This window comes from Sinohyriopsis cumingii, chromosome 6, assembly GCF_028554795.1.
Source record: "Sinohyriopsis cumingii isolate HCF-2022 chromosome 6, ASM2855479v2, whole genome shotgun sequence".
Classification (NCBI taxonomy): Eukaryota; Metazoa; Mollusca; class Bivalvia; order Unionida; family Unionidae; genus Sinohyriopsis; species Sinohyriopsis cumingii.
Window position 1 is genome coordinate 159,529,167 of NC_142966.1, and position 17,599 is coordinate 159,546,765.

The 17,599-nt window shown below is 35.0% G+C and overlaps 1 protein-coding gene across 2 annotated transcripts in view; it reads left to right on the forward strand.

Annotated features, from left to right (window-relative positions):
• The window catches only part of LOC149798387 (THO complex subunit 2-like), a 124,282-nt gene that overhangs the window by 1,509 nt on the left and 105,174 nt on the right, over positions 1–17,599 (forward strand). For both annotated transcript variants that reach the window (XM_089963569.1, XM_089963570.1), the window contains exons 2-8: positions 8,603–8,741; positions 12,094–12,145; positions 13,061–13,137; positions 14,853–14,974; positions 16,357–16,490; positions 16,830–16,990; positions 17,264–17,350. In XM_089963569.1, coding sequence (XP_089819695.1) covers positions 8,603–8,741; positions 12,094–12,145; positions 13,061–13,137; positions 14,853–14,974; positions 16,357–16,490; positions 16,830–16,990; positions 17,264–17,350 — 772 coding nt within the window. The remainder of the gene's footprint in view (positions 1–8,602; positions 8,742–12,093; positions 12,146–13,060; positions 13,138–14,852; positions 14,975–16,356; positions 16,491–16,829; positions 16,991–17,263; positions 17,351–17,599) is intronic.

Sequence of the window (17,599 nt, forward strand, 5' to 3'; positions counted from 1 at the left end):
GTATTATTAACTCAATTTGTCCTGGTCCCGTCTTTATGTGTGATCTGGTTTCTGCATTCAATGGCCAATCCCACCTGTGGACATGGTTTGTTTCCAGCATTCAGTGGCCAGTCCCATCTCCAGTTGTGGTGAATGTGTGTTAGATAAAACATCTGATTGATTTAGTCATGCAAGATTTGAAAATCTACAGAAATATTTTCATGTGACTGGCACCAGTAACAACCCACCTTGAAGAACATCTGGTCATAACAAACTGACCCACATTTGACCAGTATTGGAGCATATTTGGAACACATGCACTAGAGAATACAACCCACATCGTGAGGTGTCCATTGATGAAGCAATGATTGGATTTTCATGCCAACTGGGCTTTAAGCAGTATGTGCCTTTAAAACTGACCAAGAGAGGCATCAAAGTATGGGTTCAAGTGGATCCTCATAATGGATATGTTGGGGACTTTCAGGTTTATACTGGAAGGGCTGACAACAATCCAGAATTGAATCTTGGACAAAGGGTTGTTCTTGATTTGATGGAACCTTTATTTCATCTTGGACACCATGTCTACACCAACAGTTGTCTTACATCTCCAGACCTATTTCTTCAGCTTCGACAATAAGGTATGTATGGTTGCAGAACAGTTCGATCAAGTCGAAAGGGTCTTCCATCTGGATTACACAAAGTAAAGCTGAAGGAGCAGGTTCCAAAACATAATTAAACAGAAAGGAGACATGAGAGTTACAATTTGGCATGACAAGAAGAATATCACTACACTGTGTACCAGCTGAGATGGTGAGCCACATCTGTTAGCCAGAAGCAGAAAGATGGTTCCATCAAGGATATTCCATGTCCACTCCTAGGCAAAACTGTACAACATGTACATGAATGGAGTAGACCATGCAGATCAAATGCGAGCAACTTAAAGCACTGGTAGAAAGTCTTTGAAATGGTGGAAGTATCTGTTTGTTTTCCTTTTTGACATTTCAATAGTAAATTCATATTTGCTGATGAAAGAATTGCAGAACCATAATATCATCACCAAAAACAACAGGGAAAGAGTTAGAACCCAGTTGGAGTTCAGAATGAATTTTGCACATGAACTACTTCGAGGATTTGTAGGTAAAAGGGAAAGAGAAGTTCAACCTCTGCCTCAACAAGGTCAGCATTGGCCAGTGGTCATGCCAAAGAAAAAACACTACAAAATGTGTTCACTGAACAAAGTGTGATCTAAACCAACAACTGGATGTGAACAATGCCAAGTATATTTATGTGCAAAATGTTTAAAACCATATCACATTAAATTTTCCTGGTTTATTTCAATGATATTAAGGGCTGATTACATGATATTTCTAAAAATGTTGCACATAATTTTGTAAATAGTGTATAAATAAGTTGTGAAAGATTTGGACAAATAGGAAGAAAAAAAATAATCACTGTGTAGACAAATTCATTTGGAATAATTGGTGAAAATTTCATGGATTTTTATTGGATATAAGAAAAGAGGTAAGAGTGAATTACATGTGCATGATGTTTACAGAATTTTCCAAACAGGTATTAACTCTCTGGGGCACAAGCAGCTAGACATAGCTTAGTGACTCTGGGGCATAACAGCAGTGAAACTGATAACAGTGTTGGGGCTGAATGAGTTAAAGTAGAATATTTACTTTTTGTATTTAAAAAAATCATAAAAGAAGATTGATAGAAAATTTTGTTTTATGTTCTGTAGTTAGTGTTGTTTCTAATTTGATGATCATAAATATGCAAAAATTACTTTCCTTTCTATCAAATTCCTGCAGAAAATTCATATGTAATCCATGAAAAACTGAATAATTAAATTTGTTTAACCCAGTTTGATGCAAAATATAACTCAGATTTATCAAGTTGCACTACTGATAAAAAATAATAATTGTTTTTTTTATATCACATTATGATGATGAATTAGGGAACAGTTCTCACAAGCAAGCTTGACTATTATTTGATGGAATAATTCAAAACAAATACTGTGGGTCTGCCAATGGAAGTTCAGGCCACCAAGTGGCATTAATTTTTGTAGTAGAATCACCTCTGAAGTTATGATTCATTTCATTGTTAGGTACCTACTTTTTCTAATATTGATTTTTAAAAATTTGATTACACATATTAAATAGCAGTTGTTTACTTTGGTTATTTAAAAAAAAAGAATATTCCTTTGAAGATAATTATATAAAAGTCCCTATTAATTCATGTGTCAGAATCAGGGTTTTAATTATATCAACATATTTACTTGATGTCACTGAAGAGATATCATCAGGTTTAAACTGGATTGATTGTAGTGCTGTTATGTCATGATGAAAGTGCTGCATATTGGAAAAAGTTTGAATTATCCTCTGCATTGATTATGAGTAGATCTGATGTCTGCTTTTTGTGTTCCAATTTAGTGCCTGTTTTTGCAATTGTAAAAGTCTGTAGCTATCATTAATTTTCATCTGTTTTGTGATGCAGATTACTCTACAATCAGGAATGAACAAACTTTGGCAAAGCATCTTTACCATTAAATTTTATAGTAACAATATTTTATTGAGATCAGAAAAGACACCTATATGAATATAGTGGTGTATTCTTAGATGCCTTTACTGATCTTAAATAATAACTGTACTTATTTGTAAGCCTGTTTGAAACCTGCTACCTTATGCTGCTGTCTGTTGGTTTCAGCAAATTCCAGATTTTTGATAGGGAATGCATGCTGTTTTTGTATCCCAGTATAACTGTTGGGATAGGACAAAGATAGAGGAAACTTTTACAAATGATTGCCATGTTGATTTTCTAATTTTATGATGTTATTTGATTTTCTTCTGACTTTTCTCATTGTTTTAGTTACAGAGCTTAGCACATTAACCCCTAGCGACAACTTAACGGGGCATGAGGTAGTAGTCTACTGCTGAGCTCTGTAGCGTCATGGTCATGCATAATACACTAAAGTGGGTGGTGTTATAGAAAGGTAGACAGATATAGCTGTAAAATGATACCATATAATCTGGAATATCTAGTAGCACTACAAAATACAGATAAAAAAACCTCATTTTTTGGAGCCAACTTTTTTTTTACCCAAAATTTCGCCCATGGTCTGAATCCAGTTTTGTGTCCGGATTTTATACTTTTTGGTCTCAGATCTAAGGCAAACCGGTATGAACTGCAAACAGACAGATGAGCCTTTGCAAAAAGTAGGATAAGATGGGCATTTGGAATAAAGAGTGGTCTCCATACAAAAATAATGGCTCCGTTTAGCACAAAAAAGTCTTTTACCCTTCTGCTCCTGCGTGTGTCAAATAGCCAATGAAAAACAATGTTTCTAACACAACGAGGCAGTATGTTATTGAAAGATCACTGGGGATTTGGTGTTTTTGGATCTATTCAGAAATAGCTTTCAGAATGTGTTTCCTACTTGATTTTCAGGCAAAAATGACAAACCTCCAGGGGTTAATATGTTAAACAAATACCTTATTTCTCTATTTGAATATTCATAGTACAGTGTGACCCCGCTATAGCAAGCCAGTTGAGGACTATGATTGACTTTGCCAAAAACAAATATAGCAATAACAGAAAGCAGTTAAAAAATAAATCAGTTTTAAAAAATATTTCAGTTTGCAGATGACTAGGATTTACACAGGAAAAAATGGAAATTTTGGTTAAATGAAGACAACTAGTCTGAAATACAATTGTATATTGAAAAATCCATGATTTTGAGTCTTCGATCATACATTAGAAAATTAATGTATCAGTCGAATCCCATTAGAAAACACACTGAAGCATGAAAGTTAATAACTATAGCTTATAGTACAGTACTTACCTCATGCAAATTAAAATTAGCATCTCTAATTTATTCATTTTTACCAAATCACATTCTTTCTTCCAAATCATATTTTAATTAAATGTCCATTGCTGTTTTATTTTCTTGAAGCCATGAGCTCAGGATTGGCCATTTTTAAGATCCATAAGAGATCTGAAAAAGTGATTAGTTGTCAAGCTAGACTTGAATTTTATGAAGTATCAGGCAGTGGCTTCTTTTGGAAAGAATAGGGAGAGGTGAGAGATGAGCAGGAAGATGTGGGAGCCAAGCAAGAAATGCAATATCTATGTGTTTAGAAAATTGTGTTACATGTGTATTATAAACATATTTTGTTAGTGTGAATGTATCGTATTTATATGCAGTGTACTCGTACTTAAAAGTTATATTTGGATTGAGAGATATATGCAGTATATTTTGGCCATCTGTCTTTAAAAGAACTCATTAGGAACTATATATTTAATTAATCTCATCTGATAAAGTAGATTGCAGTATTGTAATTGCAAGTTAGCAAAAATGCTTAACCATCTACCACTGAAACAAGATTTGTTTAAATTTCTGAATCTTAACACGAAATGGCAGATACAAATATCTTTACACTGTTTTGAAATAAAACCAGTAATATCTACATGTGAGCAAATGCACTTTCATACTGTTTGTCTTAATTTCATAGCTGTTAAAAGAAAACATTATCGTAACTTTTAAGACAACACACTGAAGCATAAAAGTTAATATATGAATGAACTATACCCTATTTCCAACTGAATTGGCATAACCAAGAAGAAATAAATTTGTTTAAATTTGAAAGAACTAAGTATGGTGCTGGCTTAAAATAAAGTTGTTACCAAAAAATTACTATTTTTTCATAATACAGTACTATTCATTTATCTCAACATCCAAGGTAATATTGTGGACATAATTGGATGTTTAGGTAAGTGGGGGTGGGGACTAAAAACAAATTGAAATTCTGCACACAAGTGAAAGTTTTAAGAGATGACCGGTTATCAGTGACTAGGATTTACACAGGAAAAAATGGAAATGTTGGTTAAATGAAGACAACTAGTCTGAAATACAATTGTATATTGAAAAATCCATGATTTTGAGTCTTCGATCATACATTAGAAAATTAATGTATCAGTCAAATCCCATTAGAAAACACAAAACGTGTGTGTGTATATATATATATGTGTGTATATATATGTGTGTGTGTGTATATGTATGTATATATATATATATATATATATATATATATATATATATATATATACACACACACACACACACACACACACAGAGATCTCGCTAGGGTTTTAGAACTAGGAGTCCAGGACTCCCATTTTGGTAAAAATAGGAGTCCCACCATCAAAAGTTGCAGTCCCTTCTTTCCTAGAGAATCAACACAGACGTGAGTGCATCTATTGTTAGATGGAGAGGTTTTCGTAATGTAATCACTCACTGTAATATAGCTTCATTACAAATAGTCCATTGACAGGATCACAAATTTTTGGTTTATGTATTTGTAGTAATTTTAAGCAAATAAATAGTATCTGATTTGCTGTTTTGTCCCCGTATTTTCACGAATACATGTCAAGTCAGACCTTAAAGTGCATCTCACTAATTTCACACCAAGCATTGTCCCATATGTTTCTGACCTACATAATTTGCATTGTAAAGTTAAATCTTTAACAAAATAATACCTACGCTTTGGTTTCAATGATTTGTATATATATTTTTTCTGAATATATTTGCCCGATGATTTAAGAAAACGGACAAGCTAATAAACTGGTACATCCCAGACTTAGCGAAGTCTGCCATTATTTCCCGTTAGGCCTACTGGTTCAATTACGGTTTCAAACTAATTTTATGATGAAATAGTGTACAAGAGGCAGTTAATATATATCCAGATCACCGATTCTGATCTTAAAGCAAGTTTGCATGTTTTATCATCAAAGGATATCATGCAGGAAATTGATAGTTGCTACCTTACTCAGAAAAGGGTTAATGGTCAATCAGCTATCAAAACATAATGCTTGTGAATGGGCAAGATTTTGTTTGTCCATGTAATATAAAAACTAGGCCTATCTACTGATGCCTTGATGAATACGTTTTGCTTCAACAACCAGGCTAAGGCAAGGGGCATTTAAAAAAAAATATGGTATTGTCAGTCAGTGTACCTCTTGAATAATCACAGGACGAAGTTGTTTTCGCTTTCCTAACAGAAGGCGAAGTTTACATTTTTAGGCGACTTGTCACCCACTTATGAATGGCATTTTATCTAAGTCTCAACATGTCTTGATTCAGAGGTCGCGTGCACTGCTTATTCCGCTACATTCAGAAATGTACACAACAACAAAATCTAAAGTTGTTTATTTCATGTACTTCTATAAATGACCGCATGTACATCTCTGGGTCTTTCTGCCTCTGAATTCAATCACTGTAAACATCAGTACATTTTTCCACCCTGCTGCCAGTCAAAGCCTTTAAACTTGCCGCCCAGCTATTGCAGCATGTTCTGTTTTATGTACTCTCATAAAATGGCAACATGTACATCAGGGGTTCTTTCAGTCACTGAATTCTGTCATTGTAAATATCAGTACAGCTAATTGATCAACACATTTTCCCACAACGTAAGTGGCTGAAGCAGGACTGGCAAGTCTTTGAAATTTGCCGCTAACCTATTACATGCGTACGGAGGACTCCTGCCTCAGTGATTTTCTGCGTCCCAGGTCAAAAAGTGGCGTCCCAATACGTGTAATTAAGCGTTTCCGATACATACATACATATATATATATATATATATATATATATATATATATATATATATATATATATAAGACAATAATCTTCATTTGTTCTATATTCCATTGTCAACAAACGTGTTTCCTGAAACAGTTCACTCTACTCTAATATTTATTATCCTTTTATCACATGGCTGTATAGTTGTTTATATGATACATGTACATGTACTTAAGTTTGCCTAGATTTTGTTCAGCCAGAGGCATCTACCATGATGCCGGAGCTACCAAAGGGATGAGGCTATTCATTGTGAAATGAAAATGTGAACAAATTAAAAAGTTTCACATTCTTGTGAGATGTCCCACCTTCATTTAACTTGATGGCCAGTTATCAATTGTTTCAAAATATTGGAACTTTAATACGGGTTTTAAATCACCATTGGTAGTGATTGTAAGCATGAACTTTTTTGTTGCAAGCAGGAAACTTTCATGGCACAATAAATAGATTCCAATCACTATGAAAAATGAAACAGTGCTATTATTTTTGTCAAAGGTGTTTGGCTTGCTTTGATGAAGGTTTGTGTTTTATTAAAGGCGCTCTTTGAAGGACCAAACAAATGTCCATTTGTTATTGTTGCGCCAAAATCAAACAATTACAAAACATTGACAGAGACAGACTTTTCTTTTTTCATTTCCTTCGTACATTATTTTTTACAGAACAATCAGTGCTTCAAAGGTAATCTGTTTTCTTTGATGATTCAGCAGAACTATTTTGTCTGGTACATTTTTCAAAAAGGAAAAAACTGCCATCATCTGGTAGGTTGTGGTAATTTCTGTTGCCGATTTTAGAGGTCGATTGTAGATGGTCAGGTGGCATGACTATTTGGGTTATATTACAGCACAGAGTACTAAGGCCAGACATCAGCATAAGCAGATTATGATATAACAAAGCCATGTTAGGGTGGTTTGTCAGTATGAGCAAAGGATTTGTTTATGTAACAATAGATTCCAACACAATTTTATATCCAAGTTTGCAGTTACCTCTCATGGTGCCTTTGAATTTCTCAACTCCAAACCCAAGACTATATACAATTTTTAACAGCAAAAAATGTCGCCAAAAAGATCACCAGATGGTATGTTTTGTCTCCAAAAAAGAAAACAAATCACAATTTGTGACATTGGTGCAGCCCAACACGATCCCTGAAGAGCTTTTTTCCAATTCCTTTTTTAAAACAAATTGTTATTTACATATTAATAAGTTTTGAAACACAAGTTGGTATGTTTTCATCATCAGATGGTAACTTCAAGAAATCCAGCAGTGGTATCTTGCTCAGGAAAGGGTTAATGGTCAATCAGCTATTAAAACCCTTGCCTGTGAAGGTGCAAGATTTTGTTTTGTTGGCACAGTTGGTATCAAAGCCAGTTATTTGAAGCATGCAATACATTTTCCCTTGGTTACAACACGACACTGGAACTACTGGCTTAGTTGAGGGAGAATCTCAAAGTCATAATCTGTTGTCAGTCAGTATACATAAAAACAGTCAAAGGGTGAACTTGCTTTCCTAACATTAAGCTCACATATTTTAGGCGACTTAGTTGTCCAAATCGCCAGGTAACATGAACCCTGGTGATGTGAATTCAGTTAAGACTTGTATCTTTCGTTATATAAGGTACATAACCGGCATATATTAAAATAATTGATCATCATGGATCCATTTTAGTTTTGTGTTTCAGCTCAACACAAAATTGTTATTTTCCACACAGTATTTGTTCCAATTTTGTTTTGGCATTTTGTTTTGTTTATAATTGGCTGATTTGTGTTGTTTTCTGACAACAATCCAGGTCAGGTAGTTGTTTAATCCCTGAAATTGGTTTTGGGTAAAGAGGCATTTTTGTCTGGTGGCAATGCCACTGCCCATTTGTTCTACAATATTAATCCACACCAATTAAATGTTGTAAAATCTGAACTGAGGTGAGCAGGATGAGGGAAGATTAAATAAATTAATCAAATAGAATTTTAATGTTTAACTTCCTTTTTCTATTGCAGTTTGAAAAAATGTAAATTGGTGGATTGGAATTCCTTGCTTGCTAATACAGGAATACAGCCTCTTTACGATCTCGTGCTGCAAGTCATCAAGGGTAGTCTCAGACAGGAACAAGTGCTTGCTGTACTGGATGAATTAAAGGTGGGTTGATTACAGTCAGACCCAAAAAATTGAAATTAATTCAGCATTTATAAGCATGATTTGTACATACGCCATTCAAAATACAAATGCTTCTACCCAACGTATTATAAGAAGTAAACATCAGGAGATAGGGTTTTGTCTGCTGTTTAGGATACATGAATTTAATTTGTTTTAAGCATTCTGGATTTAACATTTTAAACCATGTAAATCATTAATCTGAAAGATATCTACCAGATGTCTTTCAGGCAAAGCATAGGTGAGATATAGGCATCACTTTTCCAGTAGTGTTGTTGTTGTTGTTGGTCTAGGTGTCAGATTTTAAGTTTTTGGATAGTTTCTCAGACACTGTATGTTCACATGACACTGTTTTGGCTGTTCATCTTGGAGGGTTCTACACTGCATAGGCAAAAGTTGGTCTCAGTAACTTCTTTTTCATGTTTCAGCAATATTTGGTTTATGTTTATCTCAGTTTCTTTGATGCTCTTTTATGAATATTTATGAAACTTGGTGGGTGAATTAATTGTGGAGGGTACTATCACAGGTAGAAGTATGTGAAAGTGGTCTATTTTTCTTGCTTTAGCAACTTTGCAAGGTTTATGGATTATGTCACAACAGAACAGGAGAGACACAGCAGAGTTCTGGGGGGTCCCTGAGTGGCCGAGTGGTCTAAAGCGCTGTCTGTCATGGATCACTGCCATCTCACCGCTGTCTGTGTAGGTTCGAGTCTCGGGTTCGGCCAATGTGGATATGTGAGAAAGCTTGCCTGTAGCTTCTTGTGGGTCGGTGGTTCTTTCCGGGGTTTTCCTGGGTTCTTCTTCCACCATTAATACTGGCCGCCATGTATAGCCTATCTTGTGCTTAAAAATGGCGTTAAACCCTATAACAACAACAATAACAACAACAGCATAGCTGCCAACCCTCATGAATTTGGTGTGAATTTCACAACTTTTTCAGCGATTCACAGATTCACGCCGTAAGACAAAAATTCATGAATTTTCCGATCCTCAATTATTTTAAATCTTTAATAAAATAACTGATTTCCCGTTAAGCGCTAGTCGTGATATTCGCAGTTGCCGAAACAGTCCGGTACTGCTGGTCACGATATTAGTAGATCTACAGCTGATTAGTACAGTTGGCCCAGTCACAAGCATTTTAGCCTATTTTAATCTATATATATAAGAGTAGTTTTACAAGTGCTTTTGAGAGAAACTGGGGCCTAACCGGAAATTTGCTCTGTGCATGCGTCAAAACACTGATTCGAGTTACTGTTCAGCATCGCATTTAAGATTTTGAAAATGTCTTCACCACCAAGGAAAAAGAAATGTATTACTCAAAAAGTGAAGTTTAATTTGGAATATATCAAAAATTGGCCATGCATTCTGCCATTAAACATTGATATTCATTCATGCTTTTTGCACTCAGTGTGCCATCGCAGAGATGATGTGAGGAAGAATGTCGGTTGCAAAAAGCACGTAGAAGTTGGGAAAATTAAGAATTCGCAGATTTCAGCTCTGGAATATTTTAAACCATTGGCGGAAAACCCACATGCTACCAACGCTTAAGCATTATTTGTGAGTTTTCTTGTGTCGAACACAATCTACCTTTATTAGCTGGAGACCATGCTAAACATTTGTTCTGACATATGTTCCTGGACTCGAAAATCGCTTCCAAATTTTCCTGTGGAAGAACCAAAAATGCTGCAGCTCCTGTGCATTCCTCACAGCAACAGTGACAGCGAAAGAGTATTTTCTTTAGTGAGGAAAAAAAAGACAGACTTTAGGGCCTCCTTAGCTGCAGAAAATTTTTCAGCAATTTTAGTCCCCAAGATCAACCAGCAGGCAAGAAGTCGGAACTGTTTAGAAAACAAATTTACGATCAAGCAGTTGAGGAAGTTCAAGTCTGCCACAGTGTCATGTCTTGATAAATAAATATTTCTGCATATATGTAGTGTTTTATTTTTATTTTGCAAACTGGATATAGTGTAGTATTGACGGTTGGAGTAGTCAGAGTGGATGGAGTTATTGTCATGGTATTTTTCACGAATTCGTGTCCAAATTCACGACTTTTTATCCCTATTTTCACTAATTGTGAGCCTGGAAGGTTGGCAGCTATGCAACAGCAGAGTTCCTGCTTTTGTCTCCCTTGCAGTAGGAAATAATGACACATACTTTATTTACTCACTTATAAATGGAGTCCAGCTGCAAACAACATAGACACTGACCTGCCACCACATTGCACTTGCAGATCAGGTTCTCGCTTGTTTATTCTACTGATATACTGCTAAGACCCAGACATGTACCGGCACCTTGTGCAAAGGCAGATCAGGATCTAAGCAGTATGCAGTTGGACTCCACTTCTAAGCCAGTATGTATGGTAGATATCATGTTTCCAACTATGATGGCAGCACTGGCACATGAGGAATTTCTGTAATACATAGAGGTTTAAATTTTTGAAAGTCATTTACTGGTACATTATATTGTTATTGCAGGTGAAGGATGATATTCAGCATGATCTTATTGAAAAGTAACATAATAATAATAATAATAATGCTTTATTTATAGAGGGTGACTCATTAGTCCCGGACTATTCTCCCTTGAGGCCCTCTAATATGGCAAATACTGCTGACTGTTTTTTTAATATGCCAGAATATGGATGAGTCTTGTATTTCCTGTCAGATGTTAAGATTTTGCATAGCTTTCTTTAGTGAGTATCCTGCTTCAATGCATTCAGATTTTTCTTCATGTATTTTAAGAAATCCCTTTTCTTTACCATTATCTTTTATTTATATACTTTTTTGAGAATTTTAGTATCTTTAACTTCTATCTTTTGTAGTACTCTATGTTTATTTGGAATGGTATATGTTCCTACATTTTTTTGACAGTTTTTTATTATTAAAATTTGTAGAACTTAAATTTTAACCAGCTCCATATAGCTAGTGTTTTGTTTGGATGAAGTTAAACCCTGCAAGTTGCATACTTTTGTTCCATGGATCTTATGTTTGACAGTTTTGTCTGTAGTCGTCTATATACTAGACTCTTACCTTTCGGGGAACTTTAATTTTGATCCTGGACCTCCATGATGAAAATTCTGTACAGTTCTTTGTCTTTTAAAAGAAATTGTTGGAGTGATCTAGGAAGTGGGTAAAAATTTATTTTTTTGTTCAAAAACACAAATTCTTTATGGTACTTTCTCCTGTTGGGTTGCAAATTTCCACAAAATTCTGTCCTATATTTGAAATCTATTTCTCATGCTGCTGTATTTTTTTGTTTTAATAACTAAAATGAATTGTCCTAATTTGTAAGAGACATGGAAGATGATGTCTAATCATTTATTAGTACCATTTCTTTTGCAGCTTCTGTACCAACATGTTCCTTCACTGCTTACTGATGTCATCAGCATTGTTGGTGAGTTCAGATCAGTTATTATTTTTGTTTAACTTAGACTGTAGATACTTATAATTGTCTTCCATTAATTGTGTACCCCAGCCATATTTTTGCAATCTAAGAAAAATATGATTTGGTTTACAAGCTTAAAAATCTAAGTTTTGAAGCTGGAAGCAAACTAATACTGTACCTTTGTTGAGAAAGGTAATGAATATCAGTCCTTTCATGGTTGTGGTTGATAAATTCAATGCTTACTTACTAATGGTAAAATTAACTTGAGTTCTACAAATTGATTCCTAAATGCTCTCAAAAAATGATCTTTTTAATGATATCAATTGTCAAATGCTTACTCAGTTAAAAGATTTCAAGATATTAACCATCAATTGTAGATTCAACATAAAAAGTTTAAGAGTTTGGAATGCATTTGTTGCCTTATGATTTAAATTTTGTTTTATTTTACTTTAACAGGCATTTACAAAAGGACCAAATTAAGCATTTATTCTCACTTGACCTAAGTTTTGAATTAAATTTCATCAGAAATGTGTCTTTGATTTATAATCTGTCATAAAAAGTTACACTTTCTGGTAGTATTTTTATTGATTAATCCTTGCCAGACACACATGGATTTTATAATGTAATGTTCATGCATTCTGAGTGTTGATTTAAATGTATCAACTCAAGCATGAATAGATAGCACAACCTTTTTTGGCCAAGGGCAAGATTGCATTTTCTAAGACCACTCGAGGGCCTCAAACACTAATTTCTTTAATATAATTACTGTTCACAAGCCAGATTTCTGTGTTGTTTTTATTTGCCCTGAGGGCTAGACAGAACACATCCATGGGCCAGATCCAGCCCGTGGGCATGGGTTGTGCACCGCTGAGATAGCATATATGTTTGATCAGACATCTTTTCTTTATCATTTTGATTTTTAAGATGTTGAGCTGTCCAGTGGAGATGAAGATAAATCTCAAAGAGAAAGGTTCAATTCATTTGTGGGATTGCTGGGCCAGGTAAGTCACCTAGTGAGGAAAAATAAGACAGACTTTAGGGCCTCCTTAGCTGCAGAAAATTTGTTAATAATTTTAGTCATCAAGATCAACCAGTGGGCAAGAAGTCTGAACTGTTTAGAAAGCAAATTTACGATCAAGCAGTTGAGGAAGTTCAAGTCTGCCACATTTTCATGTCTTGATAAATAAATATTTCTGCATATATATAGTGTTTTAGTTTTATATTGCAATCTTGATGTAGTGTAGTATTGACGGTCAGAGTGGATGGAGTTATTGTCATGGTATTTTTCACTAATTCATGTCCAAATTCATTACTTTTTATCCCTATTTTCACTAATTGTGAACCTGGAAGGTTGGCAGCTATGAGTCTGGTACCTGTAGTGGTGTTTAGTAGTATCTTGCCAAATCGGTAGTCCATAATTTTGGAACTAGATTTACTGTTGATACACCACCAAACAAGATTCCTTTTTCTTAAAAAAAAACACGCGACATTTATTTTGTGTCACATTTACATCAAAACTCCTTTTTCCACCTCCTTTTGTTTTAATTCAAAAGACATAATTAGTGTGATAATACAAAGGAGGCCAGCTTTTAATTCAGTGCAACAATACAACAGATACTTCCGCAAGTCAGTTATCAAAACACGGGTGGCACTTAATTAGGTTCTCAGAGAAACGCTCGCAGACATAGCTGTTATGGTAGATTCACGTATTTTATGTTTAATTACAAGAGGAAACATTGCATTTATGATGATTACACTTAAAAGGAACTAAAAGATGGAAATAGAACACAAATTTAAATTGATAAAAAAATTATTTAATTTGTATTTATTTATTAAAGTACTGCCTCCACTTGGCATAAGTGACATTTTCATTGATCAAAATTTCCTTACATATCGTTAATTGCGGTGTGCTAGGAATGTCGTTTGGAAAGAAAATGTAAAAAATTGTATGAGCTATTTTTAAATTTGTTATTTCATAGTGTTGATTAAAATTTCCAGGTCCTGTCTACAGTTTTCAACGATATAACAAAAGATACATCAAAGTTTCCATTTCCAATTTTGATCATGTTTTCTTCAAGTTCAACAAATAGGGATAAATTTTAGGGGTATGTTCTGGTTTAAAAAATGGGATCCACGCCTGACACCACGTTATAAGCGGGTTTGCGAGTTATCAGGGCATGAGTTATCGAGGGAGTGGTGTAATAGGCTATACCATGCAGAGGAGATGAGAGCTAAATGCCTTTCCCAAGGTCACACTGACCTTGGCTGGCCACGACATTCGTCAAGAAAAACACTTTATTGAAGAAAAACACTGACAGTGAAACCCATGTTGGGTCTTGTCAATATAAAGGTAATATTGAAATCTCCAACATTCAACAGTGCCACCTCTACAAATTGATGAAATTTTGGAAGGTTATAGTCAAATTCATTGGGACATAAAAAGTGCCCTCAAAAGTGGATGGATCCAGCATGGGCTTACGTCAAGTACTTTTCAAAATAAAAACTGAACCCAGGCACTGAGCTCAAATGAAAACTACAACACTTAAATGACTTTTTTGGTGAAATATTTTGCAGTGAGCAGTAATTTACTGTGTCACAGTCAGCTGATATCTTTATTTTTTTCTCCCAAAGATGCTGTTGGAAACTAACATTTGTGTTATTTATGATTTTGTTTCATCTTTTATGCGTTATTTATTTTGCTAGCTTTTTCTTTCAGGCTTTTATACCAGAGGCAGTGCTAAAGGAACGTTTAGATCATGAATTGCTGGAAAATTCTGGGCTTATTCCATCCAGACAGCTTTTCCAGCAGAAGTATGTAAAGATCAAAACAAGATTATAGTAAGTATTTCACATGTTTTTCAAGATCTCAGCAGTTTTCGCAATTTGCTTCTTTTACACTGTTTAAATTTAATATGATCAAGGAATGTAGGAAATTTTCTTAATGAAATCTATGGTATAATGCAGTGCTGTCCAACCTTTTTGACACCATGGGCCACTGAAAAATGTTTTTCTTGAAGCCGAGGGCCGTAGCAGAAAACTGAAAAGCAACAACTCTATAGCTGCTCAAGCTCTGGTGGGCCATTTAAAATCAGCGGGTTTGACAGCACTGGTATAATGTATGTAATTGACTGAAAAACATGGATTTTCCCCATCATATGCCCTAAAAATTTCAAATGAAACCAATCTTGTAAGTATGCCTACCTTGAGAAAAAGCTGTAGAATTTCAAACTTGTTTTTATGTCAGTAAGACAATATGCTCAATACATATCCTACACAAATAAAGGTTAACATGAAGATATAAACTTGTGACATCGTGGAAGAAGGACATATCAGTGGCATTTTGGTTGGTAGAGTGTTGGGCTTGTACTCCAAGGGCTGTAGGTTCATTACCCACCCAGACCAGTCTGGGTCAGCTGCCTGTATGTGCCCTTGGGGAAAAGCACATAGTTTTTATTTCCCCATTCCAAGCCAGCAACCAGTCATCATGAAAAGAAATATATTTGGAAATACATGGCTAAATCTTCTTGCTAAAGCCCCAATGCTGCCATTTTTCATAAATTTCATCATTTGTCTGACATAAACTGTAAATTAAAATAATTAAGATGTTAGGGTTAAAGATGTTCAGTTAGAATTAAGAGGTGCCACCCCTTAATCAGTCATTGAAGTTGCTCACAATTCCGAGTGCACCAAAGAAGTGATGTGATACATTCAACAAATTACTTATGCAACAAATGTAATAAAATCATTTCCATGAGGTGCACAAACATGATTCAGGAAGGATTGAATATAGGGAGGCCCACTTTTCTAGAGCAGATCGGAGAAGAAAAAGCATGCATTAGGGTGAATATTGGTGAACAGCTGGGTTGCTGGAATATACATTGATTGGCAAACTTGGCCTGAAGACAGCGTGACGTAGTATGGTGTTAACTACTCGTGTTTTCAATGGTGATGTCATCAAATCTTATGCGCAAGCTTTTGACTGAAGTTGGCATGAAGTGACCATTTTTTGTCATTTGCTTATAAGGGATGCTCATACCAGTTTACAGCTTTGTCAGTGGATTAATTGAGATCAAATGCTTTGCTGAAGAGCTCACAGCAATAACTTGGGTGGAATTTGTGCAGTAACCTCTTGATCTAAATCTTAAATGCCTGCTGTAGTGCTTCAGATATTACAAAAAGTTTAGAAATATACTGCAGTCATTTTATCATTATGATTTCAGCTACAAGCAACAAAAATTCAATCTGTTGCGAGAGGAGAGTGAGGGCTATGCCAAACTAATAACAGAACTGAACCAAGAGATTTCAGAGAAGATTACAATTCAGCAGGTGCTTCAGAACATTAAGTCACTTATAGGTAAGTATGATTGGTTTCTTTTTTTTTAGTTTATTTTGCCTTTGATCAAAACTAAGATGCCATCGAAGTTTGTCACTGTTCTTGTTTAATACCAACAACCAGCAGAATTGGCTGTTTCTTATGATTTTTATTCCTAATTTGTCGGGGCATATAGTGTTATGCTTGTCCGTCTATTACATGTTAAGTTTTGTATTTAAGCAAGTTTTTCTGCACTGGTAAGGCTTTAATGTTTCAAGAACACGTTTTAACAGTTTTCTTTATTTGATTATTTACTTGTTCATACTAATGATAAAAACACCGTAGAAGATTGTTTCATTTCTATTTCTTTGTACATTTCAGGTTGCTTCAATTTGGATCCAAACAGAGTGTTGGATATCATATTGGAATCCTTTGAGTGCCGAATTGAACAGGAATCATTTTTTGTGTCTCTGTTGAAAGAGTATGTCAGGGAGCAAACAACCCTATGTCATATACTTGGATTCAAGTTTCAGTTTTATGCAGTGAGTAAAATCCGCAGCAGTTGAAATCACAATATATTGAAACCTGTTATTACATACATGCATGCATAAAGAACACCTGCACATGATACATTGAAGACTATTTGCAGACACCCTGTGAGAGGGTATTGTGCCAGTCACATATCATACACACTGTAGACACAAACACACACACACCTTCTGTGCTTTGCAAAACTCACTGCATTAGTTACTTCAAATTTCAGTGTCATACAATTCTATCGCATGGTCTGTAACAATTTTATATTCCTTTTACAGAATGAGGAGACTCCATCGTCTTTGTTTAGACTAGCTGCAGTCCTGTTGAAGAATGACCTAATTGATCTGGATGGGCTCTATCCTCATGTAAGTTAGGGATATAAACAATAGAATCTTTCCATACTGAGAAAGCATTTGTGGTGTTAGGATAGAATTGATATCGGGTGACTCTTATTCCAAGGGATAAGTGAGATAAAATGGGGAAAGTTTTTTTTGTCACCCTCCAGATTGATTATATTTGGTCAAATAGCCTTACTGAAACTTAAATGATATTGTACAAACCATTTGTACATTTTATTATTAGCAACAATGACATCAGATGAATCAAGTCATAGG